The sequence below is a fragment of the Struthio camelus genome, chromosome 3, assembly GCF_040807025.1.
Source record: "Struthio camelus isolate bStrCam1 chromosome 3, bStrCam1.hap1, whole genome shotgun sequence".
NCBI lineage: Eukaryota > Metazoa > Chordata > Aves > Struthioniformes > Struthionidae > Struthio > Struthio camelus.
The window spans coordinates 42,299,271-42,323,793 of NC_090944.1; the positions used below are offsets into that span (position 1 = coordinate 42,299,271).

At 39.8% G+C, this 24,523-nt stretch overlaps 1 protein-coding gene across 2 annotated transcripts in view; it reads left to right on the top strand.

Annotated features, from left to right (window-relative positions):
* Positions 1-24,523, top strand: part of KCNQ5 (potassium voltage-gated channel subfamily Q member 5) — a 304,972-nt gene that overhangs the window by 260,155 nt on the left and 20,294 nt on the right. For both annotated transcript variants that reach the window (XM_068937551.1, XM_068937552.1), the window contains exons 6-10: positions 782-892; positions 2,689-2,784; positions 6,478-6,572; positions 8,795-8,821; positions 16,509-16,729. In XM_068937551.1, coding sequence (XP_068793652.1) covers positions 782-892; positions 2,689-2,784; positions 6,478-6,572; positions 8,795-8,821; positions 16,509-16,729 — 550 coding nt within the window. The remainder of the gene's footprint in view (positions 1-781; positions 893-2,688; positions 2,785-6,477; positions 6,573-8,794; positions 8,822-16,508; positions 16,730-24,523) is intronic.

The window sequence follows — 24,523 nt, forward strand, 5'->3', positions numbered from 1 at the left end:
CTTTGAGAGAAGGAGCCGTGAAGGGCTTACAGGTGCCCTCCTCTTTCTTTTTCACCCATCCCCACACACATCTGAGCTAATATTGTCCAACAGCCTGAGGTACCTTCTGGTGCTGTGTAGTATTCTTTGGATCTTCATGATAGCAATGGTATAGGTATATCTGACCTTGTCATAAGGAAGAGGAAGGAATCAGGATATTCTTAAGGTTCTTCTCCAGAAGATGATCTAGCACAAATTTCTACAACGGGCTTGTAGAAAATGCAGCTTCTTCGGTTTTATCTTGTGTGAGCTTCAACTTCCTTTTAGCCCTATTATATTTTTCCAGTATGATCTTTGTATAATTTCATATTTGTGTAATTGTGCAAATATCTACAGTTTGTTATACATTTTTGCTGAAAATAGGTGGAACACCTTTACATGTACTGAAAAGGACATTTTTTCTGAGTGATTCACTTCATTTCCATTCACTTGCCTAGACTTTGTGATCCTAAACCTTCTGTTTTATTATTTTTAAAGCTCGTTTATTGCTTATTCGGATGTTTATCTCATATTTATTATTTATCTCAGTTTATTCCGTCACAGAGAGTATTGAGTCTTCATAGAAAAATGTATTCATATCAATTTGTTTCTGTATTTTTTTCCTTTAGAAACAATTATGTATATTTCATGTGTTTTGGTGAATGACTACTTAGTGGAAATGGTGTTTCATGCAATGTATTTTATCCCCAGCTAATCTATCACGAACTTCAGTAATCCATGATGTTCGTTCATTTCTTTTTAGATCACCTTGACAACCATTGGCTATGGAGACAAAACTCCTCTTACTTGGCTTGGAAGGTTGCTTTCTGCAGGATTTGCTCTCCTTGGCATTTCTTTCTTTGCACTACCTGCTGTGAGTAGCCTTACAAAATTTGTAAAACATAATACAAACTTCAGTAGCTCCTGCTGCTGTTACAGTACAAAAAGCTGAAGGAAGCTTTCCACATGAAGAGCAACTGCTTAATGCTTTTTTCTCTATGACAACACTGGTGAAGTCCAAATGAAAGGTTTGCTGTTGCTGTCATTGCCCGACATTTTGGGAGTTTGGCAAGAACAAAACTGGGAAATAATCCTAAATTACGTAGCACACCACTTTGTAAGGATGAAGTTCTTTTCTTTTCTTATGAATTGTGGCTTATATATTACTGCTTTTCATTTAGAGTTTTGAAATAATTCAGCTGATATGTCTTTCTGAATTAGAGTCTACTGAAAAAAGTGGAATATTTCTAGTAGGTTGTCCAGTATGCCCATGTTCAAGCTACCAGTTTACAGCAGCAGAAGGCGTTAATTCAAGCAAAATTTAGTAAAGTTAAATGCAAAAAATGCAATTATTGTTTTCTGTGAATGATAATAAGTAGATATGACAGTTTATTTTTAGTACTTTTATTACTATTAAAGAGACTTCAATGCAAATGGGAATCATCTAATGACTAAAAGCTCCACAAATAACATTTCATTTTTGTAAGTGTAGTATCCAACTGTGAAAGACTGAATTTCCTTTCTTTTTAAAGTGAGTATTGAATAAGCATGAAATCAGAAGTGACATTTGTTTTTGTTGTATTACATCCAGCACAATACATATGGAAAATCAGTATTTTAATATTGAGATTCATTGCCTATAGATCATTAGAAAATATGTAGGTTACAATAATACATGTGTTTTTAACCATACAGACAACCCAACATTGAAAGTCAGCATTTGCCAAGACGACTGAATCATCTAGAATGCTACATTCATTTCTTGCTTTAAGTACAGAGAGTATTTTAGTATCTCTGACATATCACAATGTATTATATAATACATTACCTGTTTGTGAATCTTGACATTTAATGGCAGCTACTGTAATTAATTCTCTTTGTTACCTAGTCACCATTAACAGGAAAGGCAGTCTTAGCAGGACTACTACGGAGTAAATCGACTGAACATACGCAAAACAAATAACCTTGCATATTAGAGATGTCAGAACTTTTACTCCTCATGTCATATCTATATAGAGATACTCATTTTCCTAACACACACTTCTGCGTTGAATCAGTTTGCAAAAAAAGAGATATGTGCAAATCTTCTTTGCACTTCTTGTATTACTTTATCCTGACTAAGAATCAAGTGGAAATATTGTTGCTTAAAATGCAGACATGTCCAGTAGAAGCATTACACTCCTTGCAAGCTAAGGGGGGAAACATTCTCAGTCGCTGGGTCTGTTCAGCAGGAGTCCAATTTATCTTATGTCTTCAATAATAAGAAAAAAAGCCAAAAAGGGAGAGGTTTCATCATCAGCTTTTTTTCATAGCCTGTAGAATGAACAAGAGTGATTATTTAGATGGGAGTGAGAGGAAATGATCTTAACCTGTTAACTCAGGCATATTCTAACTTCTGTAAAAGCAAAAGAGTGAGCACCAGCATTGCGTGTAGCACAAATCCAAGCAATGGTTAGGATGAGCTGCCAGTGGTAGCACCACAGAGAGACTCGCTTCAGTAGTCTCTTGTCTTGCGAAGAACAGGCCCTACTGTTAAGCCCTGTACTGTAATAGATGTGTTATCTGAAGTAATCATATGAAACATTGTCTTCACAAAGCCTTTGCCATTGATTATGGACATGGGTTGAAAAAGCTACCTACATAATGATAGAATGATGTCTTGCATTGTAGGGCATCCTTGGCTCAGGATTTGCATTAAAAGTGCAGGAACAGCATCGTCAGAAGCATTTTGAGAAAAGAAGGAATCCGGCTGCCAGTTTAATTCAGGTAAATATGAAATCAATGAAAAGATAATAGCGGGTGATTTAAAGCACATGTTTTGAGTAAGTTTTATCATTTCACGTTGCAAAATTGTGTGGAAATAGTTTTTAGTAGATTGAATAGTTTCATTAAATAACTTTGTTCAGTAATTGCCATGTGTTTCTGTGTTTCTGTAATTCTGTATACAGCATATCTCTGTATGATTTATGAGTCTTATCCATGCCCAAGAAACCGAGTAGAGGTTGTCAACTGCATGCCTTCTTGCTTGCTGCAGTTAGTGAATTACTTGGGAATATAGAATTGATCCCTAGACAGCCAGACTGACAGCGAGCGCTCTTGCCTATACTACATTACTTTTCACTACTAGAGTGTTGAGAGTGCTTCAAAGAGTGATATATTTGGTGAAAATGGAAAGTGTCCTGTACAGAGAATTGCTTTCGATAACATTCAGATCAAAAGGTTTCTACCTACATAGGCTCTAGCAATTTTGAATTGTCTGAAACTGTCTCTGAAATGGTTTCAGCTACAATATTGAGAGGATGGTGCGGATCAATGTTTTAGGAAGAAAAAAAATAAGTAAAAGCAGCATGATGTTTGCTAGTTTAAACAGCTGCTTTGTAGAGTTTAATATATAAATACATAAATAGTAAATCCAAATAAAGTAGCCAAGCATGAATATACTGGAGTTCCATTATAAGTTCAGAATAGATGCCAGTCTGTCTTTGAAGCACTCTTAGAGTTAGTAAATGTTTCCAGTGTTTCTACTGAGTGATTATTAAACTTTTAATATTTATTAGAATAATTAATAAATACATATCAGTTCCTTTTGTATCTATTATTCTATAGAATTAATGAAACATCTTTTCTGATACTTATACGCTAATTTAATTCTTTCATGAGATTAAAGTTCAGTGGATAGAGAAATCAGATATAATAGATTTAAGCTTTGATAGGTAGCTCATTTTATTATCATATGACAGTCCAACCAAAATATTTGTAAGGCAATCGGCTAAATAGATTAGGAGTAGCTGACCAACTAATCTCAGGAAGTGACTCTTATTGGGAAGAATCATCATGAATGGAAGACATTCGTGGTGGGATCCCGTGAGTGTAAAGTGTGAAGGTTGTTCAGTATACTCATCAGTGATCTTGAAATTAATGTGAAATTGTTGCTGGAAATATTTGTTGATGGCAGAAGGCCTGGCAGAGCATTAAAGATGAGGCAGGGATTTGGAAATCCAGGAGCGGTCGGAATGGACGAGGCCAGAGGGATTCCAACCACATGCTTTACTATCCCAAATACAAAACTCTAGATCAAGAAGCAGTGAATTCAGGCTATTAATACACGACTATATCCTAATATTAGTGACTTTGAAAAAGATTGACCAAAGGTGAGCAGGACAGAGGAGAAGGAGCAGTGGGGGAAGGATGAAGACACTTCTCAGTGTGTTACTCTGACAAATTTTATTACAGTCCTTAGATAAAGAACCAGAAGTGTAGCAAGTAGAAGGCGGCTGATATTACCGCTGTACGTGATGATGCTGGTACGAAATGCTACATATCAACTCAGTATCCACACTTTGTAAATGAGGCTGGATAGCTGGAGAAAGCAAAGAAAACAATCGGAAAAAATGAGCCCAGGGCTAGAGAAAATACTTCATATTCAGAAATGCAGGATGGGTCTGAACTGCGTATCATAGCATACTATATCAGTGCCCAAGTTTTTTTAAAGGGTCTATTGTGGATATTGGTAAGAAGCCACCACAGAAATCAGTACAGTGTAGTTTATCAGGACAATACGCATTTTCTGATCATTGGCTCAGTAGAATTAGTCCGTGTTAACTTCTCTGTTGCCGTAGATGAACTTTTTGCCAGAGCCTACACCTAGCTTAAAGATAGCTAAGGTATCACTATAGAACACTGAACTATATAATATAGACATCCTTTTCTCCGTTTGTTTAGATCATAAGAAATATTTAGTGTGAACGTTATTTGAACATGAAAGTCCAGAGAGAAAATGCTGGAAATTGCAGGACTGCTTAACGTAGCAGATGGAAACATAGCAAATAGCTCTGGCTATAAGCCAAAACCAAGTAGTTTCATGTTTAAAACGATGCGCAGGTTTTTGACAGTGAGAATGATTAAACAGTGGAACAGCTTACAGAGTAAGTGGCATGTTCTTCACCTGCTGCTGAAGATATGTGTTTCTACAGGTATTTCTGAGGTATTAGGCTCAACAGAAGAATACCTGGGTGAAATTTAATGGTTGGCAGTATACAGGAAGCCAGACTAATTGATTTAACTCTTCATTCTAGCTTGAAACATGCTGCATAACATGGCAATGCGTATGATATTTCTTCATTTTGTTGCCTGTGCAATGGCAGCGACAGAATGAGCCTCTTTGCAGCTAAACAGTTTTTAAACCTATTGCCAGTTCAAGGAGTCTAAATTTTTAAAATGATTGGGATTAGGATTTGTGTAGAACGGGGGCAATACTGAGATTACTTTGGCTTTTCCATGCTGCTGTAACTTTTGCATGTATCTATTTGATGTTAAACATTGCTAAATGAGAACTGGGCTTTTTCCTCTTCATACAAATATAAATCACTAAATAGAGTGAGAATACGGAGAATCAGGCCTAAGATTTCCATTCTTTCATCTGGGATGATGCTACACATATCAGAGCAAAGGGCCCGGAGAGACCTGTCAAGAAATACTTAACCAAGATCATTGCCTGACATCTGTTGGATTTTGCCGCACTGAAATGTGTGGTAGAGTTGCCAATGTCTATGCCTATATAGCATCACTGCAGCAGGACAATAAGTTATGGGAAAGAAGGAAGAAAGGAAAGAAATCTAATAAACTTGTAAAGGTGTCAACGCAGATGCTCAGCTAGTACATATTAATATAGTTATGCTGACATCAGGGAAGCTGTACAAGTTTGTTGAACTGAGGATATGTCTCACCGTCTACATGCAGTTATAAATCTAAATGGTGAAATCTCAATTCAGTGCTCTGCTTTGGTCTCTCACCTTTGAAATGATTTATTTCACAGTTTTAAACATTCAGCAGTGTTTCAAACCACAGAGAATACTTCACTTTTCTTCTGAATGCTTTTTGTCTGTTTTGCGGTATCATTTACAAAATGTATTATGACACTTTCTTTACCTCAGACTGCAAGCGTGTGGGGGTTTCTCCCATGGGATTTTCACAAAGAAATCACTGCATTGCATATTGAGCATCTTTATAGGCTGAATATCTTTTAGTACTTCCACAGAGCCAGTAACTCTTACTTTACCATGTTATGATTCACGAACGTTTTGCTAGGTTTTTACTGGTAGCAATATTTACTAAGTCAATGTAATAGATCACCTCCCAATCTGAGCGAAATTGGCTCTCTCCACAATCAGTGCGGTGGCATTGTCACTTCATGTTCTTGGTTCCTTTGTGCTTTTCTATTGTTTCCTCATACCAGGCTACTTGGCGGTTTTATTCTACTGATGCCAGCCGAACAAACCTGACAGCCACCTGGCGATATTATGAAAGTATTCTTCCTCCCCTCAGGCATGTATCAGTGCTATGAATGATAAAAGAAAGCCATGACTTGTATTGGTTACTAATCTGCTTTTCAATTTTTTGTTTCATCCCCTGCTCCCTCTTGCCTTGTTTTTCTTTTTTTATCATATATCCTGCACGTAGTGTGTATGGCGTAGTTATGCGGCTGATGAGAAATCGGTTTCCATTGCTACCTGGAAGCCTCATTTGAAGGCCTTGCATACCTGCAGCCCTACAAAGTAGGTACAAATGTGGCAGCTGGTGCTGTTCTTGATGTCTGTTCAAGCTTATAGAGAATTAGTATTTGTCTGTTTTGTCTTGTTTTGTCTTCTCAAGTCCGCTCATTAAAAATTTCAGCTAACGAATCAGACCAGTATTATCTAGGAGCCTGGTACAGGGGGACAAATACAAGTCATTTCTATTTATCTGTCAACTGTATCATTGAATACAGACATTAGAAACATCTTCCCCCCAAAACCTCATATATCAAGGTTAATATTTTACTACCACCCATGTTCCATACCAGCTGTGCTTTAGCAGTAATCAGCTGTTAGTAATAGTCACAGTCTCCATTTTGAAGTTATGCTAATCCCTCCTTCACGCTCTTGGTAAAGATGTATTATTATTTATAACCGACTTATAGAAGAACACACCTCCTGGAGAATGCTACTTATTGCCTGAGCAAAAAGGGCTCCCTCCAATCTTGAAACTTTAGATCCTGAACCAAATCCTGGTATAAATCCACATCAGTCCATGTAAAACACCAGTTTAGCCCCGTTGAAGGTCAGGGTTGAAAGGCTGTGCCTGATCTGTGGGACCAGGGAGCCCATCTCACTGCCACTGCACATCCCGAGAGCGCTCCAGATGCACTACGGGCTGTAACCCTACGCACTCCCCTTTCTCCTCTCCCCCCGGTCCTGATTTCCATGGGACAAAAAACACCAGCGGCTCTTCTACTAAATATGGTTGATCGGGGACCTGGGCTGGGGGGAGGGCAATGCAAGTCCACTTTCCTTTCACTCTAGAAGTGGCCTCAGTGACCAAAAGTAGACTTACCTGGAGGCTCAGTCCCTAATTATTTGTGCCATGGCATGCACATCTCTTTGTCCAGTCACTTTTGTGTTAAAGATCCACCATCTTTTGAGCAAATAGGCATTTGAATGGGATTTTTCTTTTTATCAAGTGAAATCAAAATGTTTGTTAGCCTAGTTCCAAATTGTCTCTAAGGGGGATAAGATTAATACAGAGCTGGTTCCTTAAGTTCGTTAGTATTTTTATATTCTTTGCTCGGCCTGTACCTCTGTGCAAGGCTATAGCAGCAGCTCTACCTTTCCGAGGGGGAGAAAACCTTATGGCATTTGGTATTTTCTTAGGAGAAATTATACCATCTGTTATACACGCAGCCAGTGGAAAATAACCAAAAAGACCTGATGTCACAGTTTGACAAACAAAAAAACATGTCAATGTCATAGTTTGGGTGAGAATTCACAGAGCCTTGGCGGTCCAAGACACTTCAGTAGTTCAGAAAAAGATTTACCAGCAGGTACTGAACTGATTGATCCAATACCAGACCCAAATCAGGGAATAAAAGATACCAGATAAAGATCAAAAAGGAATGCAATGAGAGCCTTATAGGAAAGCAGTGATAAGCGTCCTAATTGTTGTAATTGCAGACAGTGCGAGAGAATTAGTGGTTTCTCTCAAAACTGGGTGATGAACATCCACGTGACAGTAAAAAGGTAATCGTATGCCAAAAAGCTCAGCCAAAAAAAGGTTTGGCTGGGTACCCAAAGCTGATCTTTGAATTTCAAAGAGTTGACAAGAACAGAGCCATAAGTAATCCATTACCATAAGTATAATTCCAAAACGCTTCAAACTAAAAGGAGCTTTTAGATTAAAAGTTACATGGAATATTGATTTTAATAAGTGTGCAGTTCTTTTGCCATATACAAACAGATTGAAGGCAACATTTGTGTAAATGAATGGCTAAGAAACTACATAAATAATGAAGCTGTATCCCACCTGAAAAATTCTAAAACATGACTCTCCCTCAAAAAGGCCATCTAACTGTTATTTTAAATAAGCACATTGCTGTGATATCCTAAAATTAAACCTTTTTATTTACCGGAAATAACTTTACCTAATAAAGAGTCTACAGCTTTCTGTTACATATGTGTCAGCAATGCATTTTGCCTAAGTGCTTTGCCAACTCAGTCTGCAGTGGTATGTACTAAGCATGTTATGCATGTGTTAAAACAACTGAAAAGTTTATTTTTCAGAAGCATTGTAGTTATGAATCTTGCTTGAATGTTTTTGTGGTTGCCCTGTAATGTGTTGTACACTACTTTATTTAACATATCCATTTCCAGTTTAGCATATATCTAACATCATCTGTAACTAAGGAATGTGATTACTATCTGCATAACAAATATGTTTTTCCCTCCCACTCCCTGACCTGAAGAAAAGAACAAGGGGAAGCTTCTAGCAGGTTTGTAGTTTGTTTCTTATACCTTTTAAATCTTTACTTCTTAAAAGGCTTTCAAATGGTTCGGTACAATAGGCTCAATACATTATAGCTGTTTACTGATAAAAATGACAGATCTCATTTGGATTTAGCCTACACTGGTGGGATAACATTGCTGAGATTTGCTTCTTTGTCTCAGCTTCTGTATGGAAAAACTAGGTGATTTATTTTTTTTAGTCATATATTTTAACTTTTGAGGAGGAGCTCTCAGGTGCCACAGTAGCAGTTAAGGAGCGACGCAGTCTGCACGGACTCCAGCTCCCGCGAAGGCCGAGGGCGCTGCCGTCTGCCGGGAAACGCACGCGTACAGTTTCCAGCCCTTGCAGAGGAAGCTGCAGGCATGTAGTTTAATTTGGCTGTGGAAACTAGCCCATAAGCCCGGCCTTGAGAGCCCCACTGGGCTGCCAGGTCCCCACCGCCTGGCTTGTCCGGGCCCTGGAGACCCAAGGTCTTACGGCACTAAGTGGTGGTGCTATTCCCTTCCTTAAAATAGCTCAAAGAACCGATCCCGAAGGACAGGAAAGGATGGTCTGGCTGCAAGAGAAATTACACCGCTTCCAAAAGGGGGAGTAGGCGGGAGTCTGCGCTCCGGGATAGTCGCGATCAGAGAATAGTGATTACCTGTAAGGGACAAAAATCAAAAACCCAAGAGAAAAGTGTCAGTGACACGTCAGCCCCTGAAACGCACCTGCCCCTGCGTTGTGCTGCGGTTCCCGCGCTGTTTTTAGTGACGGCGGCGTCCGTGAGGAGCCTGACACCCCAGTCCACAAAAAGGGTGGCGAACACATTTATATGAATTTGCCACGTCCCACTTCACTTTTCAAATCGCTGCTCTGTCGTCTGACTTTATCCTTTTTCTTGAGGTGCCCGTGACTGTCACTAGTATCGCAGTCTCTCGAGATGGCTGGCTTTGCTCCCCTGCCAGCAGTTACCTGCTCCGTCTTTCGCAGCAAGCAGCTATGGGCGCTCTGTGATTTCTCATATACGTTACCTCCCTAAGCTCGCTGGCGAGTCCTGACCTTGTAAAATTATTGCGGCTTGGTCGAACCTTTTTGTACGCACCAGCCTTATTTCCTGCTTCTTCAACAATACCATTTAAAGTTGCCTTCAGCTTTTTTAAAGGTGAGACTGAAGTTGGCAGTAAGTGATTATGCATCTCCATATGTTACTGTCTCCAAAACAGTGCTTTATGAAAAGATAGTTTATTCCCAGTTTTACCTGAGAGCAGTTTACAGACAGAGACCAACTTAATTATAAGTAGAAGAAGCTAGATGCAAGAAACACCCAACTATCAAAATTACATTACATGCTCCATTAGTGATAACTACTGTGATTTTAAAAGAAGTCAACAATTTAGCAAGTTTTTTTGACTTTGTTTTCACTGGATAGAAGATATTTGTCTCTTCAGAAAATCTTATCTATTATGGGCTGTTACAGCTGCGTATTAGGGTAGGTATAAAAATGAACTTGTTGACACAATATTAAAGATATTGAACATTTTAAAGATATTAAGATAAAGATATTAAAGATTTGTTCCAGTGATTGCTAATAGCATATTAAAAACTGAATTTATAAGGTCAGGATGAGCCTATGCTTTTACAAGAGAAATACAACTGTGCATTTTTCAAGAAAATCCACAATTTTAAACTTTTTCTGAGATCTTAGTCTACAGTAAACAACCTACAGACCACTCAGTGCTTTTTTTAAAAGGTGTGGTTTTGTCAATGGCTGTTCATAGTTCTTATGCTGATATATTGCTATATGTTTGTGTCACTTAAAATACATGTCATGTATGTGGTCTTTTGTGGTAAAAATGTAAATGCAAACTGCTGTAACGTACTTAGAGATAACTGTCCTCGACTGTTTAACTTCTTTCTTACTGCAATGCTGAGTGACTTGCATGGGATGCTATGTGAACTAAGTAAGCTGCTTCTTGTTTCACTCTTTAAATTGTGTTTATACTTAGCAGTGCATTGGATTGCTTTCTGAATATGCTCTTTGCTCTTTCCTCCGTTTTTATAACAGTGGAGAAAACATTTATTGCTTTAGGTAAACGATAATTTTTATTACCTATTAAAATGAATTTTCTGTTTACAAACATGAATTTTTGTATTTCGTCATCTGTAGAGACCTACAGCCTTTCATTAGGTAACTAAATGTTGCTGTGTGTTTGAGAAAGAGAGCTGTGATGATGAGGCTGCAGCTTCATGCTCATTTTAGTAAAAATATGTTCAACACATTATATTTTCTGTTTCTCAAAATATCACGTGTTCTAGTTAATCATTTATCAAAGTAATGGTAGGCAGCCTTTTTGGTATTTTCCATGATGCAAATAGGATGGTTCTGAAAATCAGTGTTAGAGTTCAGCAAGCAGTTTAAAATTCTGGATGTTAAATTCACTATATCTGTGAATATACACACTGAGTGCAAGTAATATTTATTATACATTGTGGCTGAAATTCTTCCTGTGCAGGGAACCAGCTCCAGACTGATGAATCTTACAACATACTGAGAGCATAAACGGTTTTAAGTTATGTGTAGGCCACGCGTTGGTTCTCGGCAAAGAATGAATTTCACTCATCTAAGTGTACGCTTCTTTTACCATTTTAAATAGTGGGCCTGAATAAGGATTCCCTACTCGGACCACTTTCTCCAGTGCAATATGGTTGAGTTTTGCTAGCATAGGAGCTTGGGGAAAAAAGTGTATCTTCATCCCCTGCTCTGAGACACGCAAGTAAATTATACTCTGGAATTCTCTCCATATGCTGCTATATCATATCTGTTTCTAAAAGTAGATTTAATGTAAATTATTGTCTTTGCATGCACCATGTGAAAAAGAAACAGCCAGCAATCAAGAGTCTATCTAACTTGATTTGGAAAACCTAACCCCTACCTCGTAGTGGAATGCTTAGTAACATGGTCCTCTATTTCCCCTCACTCCTAGTAAGCTTTGTAGTAATAAACAGAAGCTCTTCAGGATGTACACCCCTCGGAAACATAGGTATTCAGCATCCTGCCTATTCACACGATGTCTGAGAATGCCAACTAACATCAGGTGCATGATTCATTGACTTCCCCTTCTTAGTGCTTTAAAGTTCCTTACTTCTCCAAAGGACGTTTCTTGATTTTTTTAAGTGCTTGTAATCCCCCTCATTGCTTGTTGCCTGCAATGACGTTAATACAATAGCAATAATAGCAGTTCTTTGAAGTTCATTCAGTTGGACAATTGCAGTGTGCAGCACGCCGTGATTTGTTCAGCCCTGTTTTCCTCCTGTGCCTGAGACGTGAACTTTTGGAATGCATTATCCTGCCGAGACCTAAATCAGGTGTTGAATATTTGGATAACGACATTTCCCCACGTCCAAGAGGATTTTTATAGCCATGGCAGTTGAGTTCTCTGTCAAATAACTAATAATTAGCAGGGTATGTTAAGATATAACATGCTAGGCAATATCAACCGTTAAAACGTAGTTGTTATCGAGAAGAATCCCCTTGGACACACAGCTTTTAGGAGCTGTGCCTGCATCCTGTATCTCTGGGGTAGAGAAATGCATGTGAAAACAACCACCTGCTTCAGTGGAATTCTATTGAAACTGTGTCTCTTACCAAAAATGGTAATTCCTAGATCTTAAAGAGATCTTAAGGGAACTTAAGAGAGTAATCTCTTGATTCATATCTAAAGCTTGTTGCAATTTTTCCGTATTTTAAAAAAAATTTAAAAAATCAATAGAAGCACAAGCTGATGATGAAAAATGAAGAAAAATAGTTTCTATTCATCAGAAACTGCTTTGAAAAAGAAAAAATACACAAAAAGTGTATTCTTTTTTTTCTGTTTGAAGATTAAGACATTATGTCTTGAAATTCTTATTATTACTCATTGAAGGTATGAGATATAATACTTGGGTTCATGCTTCTAGCATGAGACTGGTGGAAAAGAGTTAAACATTTGAACTTCAGCTATTAGACTTTACTGTCCTATCCATTGCACTTGCATTTGTTCAATTTAGCTTAATTTCAGTAGTCATCTGTGGCCTTGGTAAGAATCAACATTCATATTTATGGAAAATTAATTGCTGAAAATTGATATTTATGTTTGATTGCTGATATTGAAAAGTTGAAAAACAGATCATAAATTGCAACTGGTGGGAAGATGTTGGCAGGTCTGAGGCTGAGGCAGGGCAGAGGATAAACTTGACCGCAAACATGATGGAAGGTAGGAAGGGAAATCGGGGAGCGGGAGATGCTCATCTAACCAAACATTTTAGCAGGATGGACCAAACGTGATAGCAGGATGGTCCATGGAAGACAGACGGAGCTATAGATACAGGAAGGAAAAGCAAATGTTTGTCAGCACTTATGAATTAAAATAAAATGTTATCAAGTCTAGTCATTTGATCCATCACAGGATGGTGTTCATTCTTCCTCCGGTGAAGCTACAGTGACCTCTAGTGTCGCCAAATACCTATTGTGTCGTAAATCAGTGATGGAAAAGGCTTCAGCGGCCAATGGTTCAAGTGAAAAAAGGGCCAAAGGCACTTGAAATGGTATAGAAGTGGTCTACAATCTCCACCACTATTGCAACAGGGCATCAAGAGCCAGGTACTATTCTTCCACTGCAGGAAAAAGCCTGGCCAGGATGCCCGAAAAATGCTTAGATTCGGTGATTCCTCTGTGATATGTTATCTGCCGTGTATAGGAGAGTCTCAGGACAGGGTGCTTCCAAGGACAGAGGTTTACTTCTCCTGGGCCTGAATTTCCCACTGCTGCAAGCAGTACAGGTTATGCCTGTGCCCAGGGAGCTGAGCAGGACCCAGTGACATCAAAAAGAGTCTACTTCTGAGCGTTTCCCACCAGTCTCAAAATAGGAACAGGGACCCAAGAGCAAGGAACTGCTACAACTGGTGTCTTTGGAGAAACTCAAGAGCCAAAACAGAGTTTCTAAAACACCCATCCTCCGGCTGCTCCGTATCTGTTCATGATTGAGCACTCTCAGCATGGGTCCTTGGCATGCCTTTACATTGCCCTTACTACAAAGCAGGGTGTTTTAGGTGTGAGGTCAGCATTTTAAATTAATGTTTTCATTCTCAGTGTTGCACTTTTGCAAACGTCTCTAGTACAGATGAAGTGTCTACTGTTCCTTTCACCATTGCCTCATTGCTTTGATTTGGAGAACTAAAGATATTCAGGTTAAGTAGCCATTGTGTATCATTCAGTTTTTATAAATGAAATGAATCTATAACTCTATACACAAATCATTTAAAGGCAGCCATTGTTTTCATTATTACAAATCAATTGACATAAGAACATTTGTGCTTTTTTTCATTTTTCTGTTTTCATTTTCAGTTTGGAGTTACTGGGATAATAAAAGAAAAAAGTATGACCCATACTGATCTTACTTATGGCTAGTTTATAGATTTTCCTTTCGTTTTAATTAGTGCAAGAGGAAGAGAGCTATCCAGCAATTTTTTTCCTTGTGAGATGATTGGTCAAGAAAACAATAATTTGATTTCGTGCTTGACTTGCTATTCCTGAAATTTGAACCCTAAGACGAGTAAATACAGCATGTGGGACACGTGCATAGAGATAACACCTATAAGAAGTGCATGTTGATTGTGTTGCTCACGCTGTATAGTATGCAGTAACGAGGCTAATAAATACTTTCCAGATTATATTTTCATAAAATCATGCGATTCAAAAGATTCCTGAACTGAAACGTAATTAAGTCATGAAATGTAATTTTCATAGAAAATTACATTTTAGAACTTGCTTTTCTTTCAAATAATATGCTCTGAGGGTCTTTTATATTGAAATCACAACAGGATTTAGTACTGCAGGTGTGGGTAACAATCTGCAATGGAAAGAGATGATACTTCCAGCACCATCATGTGTTTGTTTCAACAGTTGTTTACTTGGGGTGAGGGAGGAAGGGGGTTAGTTTGAGAAATCACAGTAAAGGTATTCTTTCAGGTGTTTTGACATGCCATATAGAAACACGTTTATCTAATAATCTTTCTGTTGTTGTGCTTATTTTGTAGCATTCTTGAAACTTATCTCATTATAAGCGTCTCAGCATGTGCTTTGCCTGCTGCATACTGCATCCTTTCTAGTTTCAGTGATGTCTGTATTCAGATTGAAATGCTCTGCTCTGCTGTGCATGGAAAAGATATCTGATTATCTCAACATTTCACAACCACAGAAGTTTATAATTACATTCCATTTCATATAATTACATATTAACACTCTATTTTCAGAGTGCAGTTGGTAAAACATCTAAGAACCAAATAATACACTTCAGCATTCGTTAATTAGCTGCAGAATTCACTTCTGTTGAAAACGTCTCTTATTGACAAGCTGAAGTTAAATGCAAAGACTCTGAGGGAACTAGAAAGTGTCTTAACATCAAGTACAATTATAATTTACAGGTAGACTGTCTTGGCCGTACGTGTTCTACAAGAACCCCCCCAAATCCTACTCCAGTGCAGTAAGACTAGCCATTGCCTACTCCGTCTCTCCCCTTACAAGAGTAGGGTTGACCTTTGCTCAAGAAGCCCCTTCCCTTGTACAAGTGATTGAACTTAACCTTGTAGATAAAACACGTGTTTGTTTCTAAACCAAACATCAGAACTAACTTTTGTTTTCCCATTGGGCCTTCTGCTTCAAGAAGAGCCAGACAAAGGCAAAAAGTCTAGGTAATGAAAAACATCTGCAGATAGCTGGGGCGACCAGAACGGGTCCGTCATGTATTTTCAGACATGAACAAAAGTAATTTAAGCACCGAGAAGTAGAAACTCTACACATGCCACATTCAGCTAACTGGAAGGGGAAGGTCATAAGCACAGGAAGGGAAAAATCAGCTTACTCTTGGCCAGCTGTAAGTGTACAGGCCACCTTTGATCAAGCAATCACAATCATCAGCTTGGCTGTTGTAACTGTCTTAAAGTAGCACCTGCTGCAGGTAATAAGCTCCCAGCTTCATCTCAGGTAATGACTTTATTGAGCACGCGGTGTAGCTTTACATCTCCATTAATCAGTCATCACACTGATCACAATTGTCTCTTGGATGTTTTGTTACTTCTGTTTTTGTCTTGTCCAAATGAATGCTGTAACAAGGAATTCTGAATGTGAGTGTTCACTAACAATGCATATGAAATGTTGGAAAGTGCCACGTCTTGAAAAAGCATGAATATACTAACAGCACTATTCATGCCTCTTAAACAAAAAAAAAAAAATACATGGCATGCAGTAATAATAAATACATTCTTTTTCTTGTTTATCTGTAGCGATGGTCAGAAATGCACTGAGCTGGCTGGGCCAACTAACACGGAAATAAACCTGATAAAAATTCGAAGAATAAAAAGAATATTTTAGAGATTAATCTGTAATAATTGGCTTAATTTTGTTTTCATTTGTTAACTTTAATTTCCATTACAAGGTTATTCTGTCCTGTCAGACAGAGAGTCATTGATAATGTCTCTATCAAACAACAATTATTTCAAATCACTTTCATTCCCAGATGAAATACATTCCATGAAAATAGAAGTGTGTAAGAAACTGATTCGTACTGTTTAGAATTTTTAGAAATTATTTGCATAGGATAAAAGAAAACGGAGTGAAGGAACTATGAAATAAAATATATTTCTCTTCTTCACAGTCAAAAGTTAAGTTTCAAAGAGCGGGTCCGGATGGCCAGCCCACGAGGTCAAAGTATTAAGAATAGGCAGTCTTCAATCGGAGATCGCCGGTCACCGAGCGCCGACATTGCTACAGAGGGGAGCCCGACCAAGGTTCAGAAGAGCTGGAGCTTCAATGACCGGACCCGTTTCAGGCCATCCCTGCGGCTAAAGAGTTCCCAGCCAAAACCAGTGGTTGATGGTAGGAATTTTTAATTCTGTAGTTTCCACTGCACGCTATTGCCAGTCTGCTCATGCTCTCAAGCACCAGGGCTTTGAATGTGACCCGTTCTGTACGCATCTGGAAAGCAGCACAATCTTCATATTGTGGAAGAGAGACTAGAACATCAGAGAAGGAAGGTATATTAGAAAGCTTCAAACAGGATGCTGAGATGGGTTTTTTTGTATGAAGTGTTGCCTGGTAGCCAGCCACTGGTGAGTAGGGAGTGACTGGGTGCAAAAGAGGGACATTTTGTGAAATCACAGCTGGGCGAAATATCTCCCGCTATGTTTGACTGGACATTCAGAGGAGAGGTTGATCCCTTCCGCCTGCAACGGCCGTGACATGGCAGCCCCCTTCCCTGTCACTGGGCAGCCGTGGGCAGGCTGGAGCTGGCGCACCGTGGCGTTGCTCCGCTAGGCATGCTCCGCACGCTGCGGCCTGCGCCTCTTCCAGCTGGCGGCGGGGATCCCATGGCATCGGCCTGCAAGGCTGAACGGCTTCTCAAAGAACTGAAAGACTCCCTCTTACCTCCAGTGGGGGATGCAGTGACCTGCCAGAAGGCGGTCTACTGTTAGATGCTTTAACTTTTAGTCCTTACTGTTGGAGGGTTGTATCAAGTAGAGTAAGGTAGGTGGCTTTAGCAAACAAAACCAGTACTACTATTTTTACGTATGGCTTTCCAAAGGCTATTTTAGATGTAAGAAGGACTGCTAACACATGAAGAACTGCATCTTTGTGAAAATGCCTTGCTGATCCAGGGGCAGGTGGGAATGTAGCCTTTCACATACGCTCCGGAGCGCCCGACTCCTGAGCATCGGGAAGAACTGATGCTGCCCCTCTCTGCTCTCCACTTGCTAGTTAATATCTTCTTTTGCATTAAACTAGCTATGATTTAGTGAAAGATTTTCATCTACAAAGGCTTATACAGGCTGTGACTCCTCTCATCAGGGAGCACCAAAGCTGGTAAGAGCAGCCTTATGACAGGCAGGAGCAAGGAGAGCCGAACAGCCAGCCTCCTACAGACACAGGTCTTGCCCTGAAAGGTGCACTGGTGTCGTGCAGGGTGTTACTTCTGCCATGGACTTCCCCAGGGATATGGATTTCTCTAGCCACGTTTTTCCCCACTTAGGAATGTTTTAATCTTTCCTGTGGGACTCATCAAAAAAAATAGGGGGAGCTGTCTATGGAAGGAAGGAGTGACACTGACAGTGTGTGGAAGGTAGAGAGTGAATCAGTTGATCATGGTAAAGAAGTGGAACTTTAAACCCTTTCTGTGATAGCAATTATGCCTGTTACTTCTAACATTTGTCGATAAAAATACGCAGACAAGAGTGTAATTTAGGTATCTGCTTCCTTTTTACAGCACGTATTATCACAGATACGTAGACTGGCAAAATGCCAGTAGAACTGAAATACCCCATCCCTCATCTTAGAAAATCCTACACAACACCTCTCTTCAGGAAAAGCCTAGGTACTAAATAAATATTTCCTGGAGGGCTAACGAGACAAGCCACCTGCATTTGCTAAGGTCAGCATTCCAGGCTAGTCTGCCCCTCTGGAGAGCGCTCAGAGACACAAATCCTGAGTTTGTCTGTATTACAACAAGCCCGTGGGGTGTACCATGCCATCCATCTCTTGAGCTTCTGGTTATCCCAGTGGCTCAAGATCCCTTGCTCTTTTCTGGGGCAAATGGCCTGGCTTATCTTCCAGGGAAATTGTAGTGTACAGGGTTATGTGGTGCCTGCTTCACACCAGTGTACAGTTGGGACGACTCCACTTGCCCAGAAATGGGAAGTCAGAAACGCTCTAGGTACCACAGTGTAGTTGAACCAATGCTGGCTAAATGTAGGCTTCCTATGTAATCAGTTAGATAGTGTGCATATCTCCCCAAAATACAAGCCAGAAATGACTTCATAGGTTAAACCCCCGCAACTTGCACAGCCCCTGGAAGTGAACTAACAGCAGAGCAATTTGTTGAGCACGCTGCCAGTGTCTCAGCAGTTCACATGTGTTGCAGTCGCTCAACCTCTACCTCACGCAGGAGCCCATTTACTTTTTCATCAGCCCATTTGTCACAGAAACATGTCCTAAGTGTTGCCCTGGATTTCATCTTGTGCATATTGTCATTTATAGGAACCATCTGCATGAGAAGATCATGTTCCCTGTTATTGTCTCTGCTTGATGGAAAAGGTGTCATAAACGGCATCTCGGGTATTTCTGTAGATAAAAGATAATAATAACAACAACGAGTTCATTGCTGTGCATAAACCCTTAAAGATCTTCCAGCTCCTCAGAGTGAGTGCAGGCTGTTTCCATGTCAGCAGTTTCCAGCAACGAGTCCACCCTTATGAAAAAGGGCCAACAGATATGACCAATTTCTCATCGGTGGCAGGAGGAACAGCTTTCATTGTCTCCAACATGTAGATGAATGCCAAGTTTCCACTCTGGGACCCAGTCCAGCTACTTCTAGGACTGGTATCATCAAATGGACATCCAGTATGCTTACTGTTGAGAGGCAACTCCCTGCTACCTCACACAGTACATTTGCAGCAAAAGACAGGCACTACCAACCTCGATGCGTTCTTTTTTTCCCCCATGTTTGTTACCAATTTCACAGTTTATATGGTTTCTGCAATTGACAACTTAATGGAAAGGATCCAGAGGCTACATATTTAGTTTGGAATATCTTGCATTTCGCACTGAAAGTACAGCAATTGCAGCACTTACTCATATCTCTCAGTTGTCAGGTCATCTGGTTTCCCTCCTTGAGGTATTCTGCGGCTGAAGGATTAATTATTTCGGCATGCCGATATTCCAGCTGAACTAGAAGCCACCCTTTTCTGGATGAGGGTGTGGACTCAAAACAGTAGCCATAAACCGCTCCTCCTCCTGCTGATTCTTACCTCTTTGTAGTATGTTTGAAGGGAGAAAAAATATTTGCAACGGACCGTTCTGACCCAAGGCTTATGTTGAGTACAGCTGACTGGGCAGAACATAGGGCTGTGCCAGACCCCCTAACTAGCACGTAGGGCTGGTGGGAAGCAAAATAATGAAATAAGGAGAGTAAGAACAACGTGATCAGATGTTCCACCGGAGTAAAACTCTGGAAATACTCTGAATGATTCAAAGAAGAGTGAAAACAGTGCTTCACTTTGAGCATCAGAAGAAAAGAGCCTGAAGGGCCAAAAGATTATGTTAGCGATCTCATGAAAAAATAATAGCCTCTCTCTATGAACTTCACCTTCCAAAAGAGAGGACAGATATTTGCTTTGTTTTGGGTTAACTGTATGGGATTTAGGGTTCTAAAAGATTTTCAGTTGGTTCAGGTGCAGGAGGAACTACCTTGTTGTGTGGGTGAGGTGCACAGTACTCGGTATAAAATAAAACAACGGAATAAATGTATAATATGAGCAGAGGGATGAGAAAGAAAGCGAAATTATTAAAGTTTGTGAGGATGATCTATGGCAGATGAGCCAATGCAGCAATTCTGCAGCCTTGACTGAGTTCTGGTATAAGACATAGTTGGAATCTGGGCCCAGGCAATTAGAAAGAGACTGCTAGAAAGCCTCAATGTTAGCAGTTAGAGTCTGTCATGTAAAGGAAGATTTCTAATCCAGACAGGAGCTTATGGAAGGCAGCTAATAGGCTGACATGATGGAAAAGTCTTACTCTTAGGCTAGACGTTAAGGAAAGCTTACTAACACTCCCCTGCTGCAGAATTAAGATCACTGAAGGAGGTACCTTGGCAGTGATTAAAACACACAGGTATCTCCCGAAAGGATATTGGCATAGCTATCTTAGAACAGCATGACCACAACTGTTGCATAAACGTCTTTATTTATGGGAAGCAACAGTACTCTGAAACCGCCTGTAAACCATGTATTGTTATTGCCAAAAGGGGCCTGGCAACTGCAGCAATTATTTCAGCTACATATGTGCATTTGCAAATTCAATTCAAACCTGAGGAAGCTTTGGTGGCTGCAGAGAGCTTTGGTGTCATGGCTGCAGGCACTCTCTAGAGCTTTAACAATAGTGCAGGGGAGCTAAATAGAAAACTAAAACTTATGCAATCTGATTTTAAATGTATGTCCACTCTTAGCTGAAAAGTGGCTTGCAACTGCCAGCACTCTTGTTGAAGATGAGACCCTGCAAAAATTAGTGGCAATGCTGCCAGGATGCTGAATTTCCAGTCCCTGTTATAAATTTTAAAGGGAATTATCAGTACTAAACAGATAAAATGGAATTCTTCCCCTCTAGATCCGTGAAGGCCTGCAGAATGGTAAATTGTCCAGTGTTACAATGTTTACACTCAGAGGGATACAGGAATCATTTACAAATGTTTTACTGAATGATGAAGAGACAAGGAACTGTGCTGTTATAATAGGATCATGAGTTGCCTGTGGGGAACGGTCCTCGGCACATCCCGTGAACTGTGGCCAGGTCCGCCCGGGAGGGGGAAGAGTTGGCCCAAGTCAAACTGGTGCTGAAGGCTGTGCAAACAGTTAAAAAGTACAGGTGATCTCACGCTGCTGCTTCAGGCCCTGTGCCTGTGCCGCCTTGTATTTGCTAGCGCAGATCCAGCCACATTGACTCATCTCACAAAATCTCTCCTTTGCGGACACCTACAATCCCAGCCTTGTTTTCTTCTGCTTGCTTCTTTTTCTAAGGAACACAGCTTTTTCTGCTTAAATCCTGCTCTAGTCTTGTACTACCACGGTTGAAATAAAGAGTAGATCGTATATTGTGCATGCAGGTCTCAGTAAGGGACAAAAATGCCTTATTATACTTGTATTCTACCATCCTCTGCTTCCAAGCTTTTGCATGAGTTATTGTGCATTTATTGTAACCTAGAGCTATTGTGTGGTTTTTTTTGAATAAAACATCAAAAGTGTTCAGTACAGGATATATTACAAACATATTTCATTTGATTAATTAAAAAGAACTCTCTAAGGAAATATTCGATTTCGGCACCATCTCTAAATGTTGTATGCTCACATGAACTCTAGCCTTTCGTTCCCTACAGAGTACTTGCATAAAATCCTCAGGGTAGAGTACATTATAAAAACCATGGAAAGAATGCAATCGTGCATTTCAGCCCCCATGTCCTCGGTTACTACCATGTAATTTATGTATTGCAAAAATGACAAGTTTTCCTTTCAGTAGCACAAACATCTTGACCTCGTAGAAGGTTCACTTGATGTAGCAAAGGTCCTTAGTTTGGTTGCTTTTATAGCTTGGCTAGCTTAAATTTCCTGATTCAAAATGAAGCTGCATGATGTCAAAACCAAGCTACTCAATTTGTACAGCCCCGTATGTGATGAGATAAAAAGACATTTTATTAGCAATATATCAATTTGTGCTAGACAGGAGATTTATGGTCTTGTGATTGTTTAACTTGAGCTCTCATCATAGAGCTCTCATTTATTACAGTGTCACTGTAATTAATTAGTAAGATCTTATAAAAATAATCTAGCATTCTGATCGACGCTCTTGAGTCATTTTTTCATTTTGTGTAAATAGTACGGTCCATTGGTCTCGAGGAGTTACTTCAGTTTATTCCAACCGACGACCTGGCCACATGAGTCTGTAATTGAGTCTCTGTCCTTATGGTCTGTCCTGGTGTGTACCTTTGCTCACTTAACTGAGCGCTTACTCAGGGCTCACAAATGAGCTGAGCTTGCTCAGCTTCACAGCAAGGGAGAAGAGCAGAGCGCCATACAGAGATGCTATTTGCTTGAGTTTCAGGTAGCCTCATCAGTAGTGAGCAGAGAACACGAGTTATGAAGTCATTCTGACAGGATACTCAGAAAACTTTCCAACCACCACACAACCCACTTGCATCAAATCTTTTGGCAGTGCTCTCATTTTTATGAAATGTTGGTGAAATTCCTCATGGCTTTGTAAAATGCAGGACTGTTCTGTAGCTCTTTGAAGCTAACACTGGCATCCTCCTCTCTCGCCCAGAAACCTTCGCCTTTTCCAAGGACGGGCAAGGGAGAGAGCGAAAGGACAGAGCTGGCCTTCAGGGACCGAATGCCTTTGCCTACAACTAAAATCCCCTTCAAACAACAGGACTTGGAAATTTCCCAGGGCTAAGGCCCCCATTAGTCCTTACGGACTATCAAACATCGTATCAACTGACATGTGCTGTTAAGGACATGTAAAGAGACTGTCAGTTAGGCGTGACATTTAGCCCATTAGTCCCTAGTTTAGTTTTTATCATATATATCTGCAGTTTCTTTTACAGATATAACTTCTTGTGTGTGGTATATGTAGAAGAGCAGAGAAGTATGTGTGTACCTATACACTAAAAGCATATATACATGCATGAAAAATCACTTTAGAGCAGACTATCATTTTTCTTTCTTATTCTTCTCATCCGGCCAGCTAAACTTGTTGGCTAATGTGCTACTATTTATAATAAGATCAGCCATTTTAACTCCAGAATTAGTGTGCATATACTGAATTGTTTTTAGAAAGTCTCCTGGTTCTCCGTATCATCACTCAAAATGAAAAGAACTCCTTTTTAATTAAGTAGTGGGAGCTGTTCCATGAGATATTGCCAGTGCCGAAAATTTTTGAGACGTTAAATATAGACGCTAAAGATAATTGAGAGTTATTAGCAGGGAATGCTAGAATTTTAGCTATGTGGAACTGGCAAGCGTTATTTGATAACGAATATTAAATAACCTTCTGACGTGAAGATAATTGCTCATATGAAAAAGAGAGACTAGATATCTCCACAGTATGTACAAAACTTTCCATCAATCCTATCCTCCATCTTTGTGAGATCTGAACTGTTTCAGGAGTGTTTTCACGTATAAAATGACGTTGGTGATATTCTTTGTATTATTCTTTTTGAAAAGCTCCATACTGCACTACAGCTACAAATGCCAGTTCTGATGTCCTCTTCTGTCCTCCCTCTGTAAATCTGCCTTTTTCAGGAGAAAGGAGAGGCTGAAAGGAATAGGATATGCATAGAGTACTGTCCCACCCTGCATAGATACTGCCTGTGCGGTAGAGGCTCAGGTTGTGCTTTACAGGCATGCACAAGGCAGAGGGAGGAGTTTTTAGGAGTCAGTGCAGTAAAACGCAGCACTTCCTATCAGGGAGGCGTCAGTTTCTTTCCCATCCTGAGAGAGATTTCTTTCCAGCATGGAAATGGCAAATATTTTATAAAAGCTTCTTGGAGAAAATGTCTTCAAATGCCATCATCCTTATTTCTTCTCTCTGAATTTTGCAAATGGAATATTGTCTTATACCACCAGTGATTTTTGTGTCTAGACAAATGTTAAACGTTTAATGTGAATAGCATGTGATGACAGTTTACTTGTCCTGCGTTGGACCTCCCATACGGTTAGAAGAAAGCCTTTTCTTTCTTGCCTTCTTGCTGTCAGGACCGAGAAGAAAAATACGAGATTCGCTCCCTTGGGCCCCCTTTTTCTGGCCTCTGTTTTGGAAAGCAAGTAAACATGTGCTGCTGCACTTCTCTGTTTGGGGGTGCTTTGGATATTCTCATCATTAAGTATGCGTTTAAGTTCCATCCCAATTAGTGTTGCTTTTTTTCAGTTTATTTTTCCTATGGAGCCTAGCAAACAATCATGATTACAAGAATTTATGTGAACTGTCTCTTGAAAGACGGTCAGCTTGTTGCTGCACTAAAGCAAAGGAAAATTTGAAAGGAAATCATTGCAAGGAGCAGTTAAGGGAACTTGGATTCCTGGCTGAACAAACAGGAACATAGCAAAAGCTTGTGAACAGGTGAGACGTTTC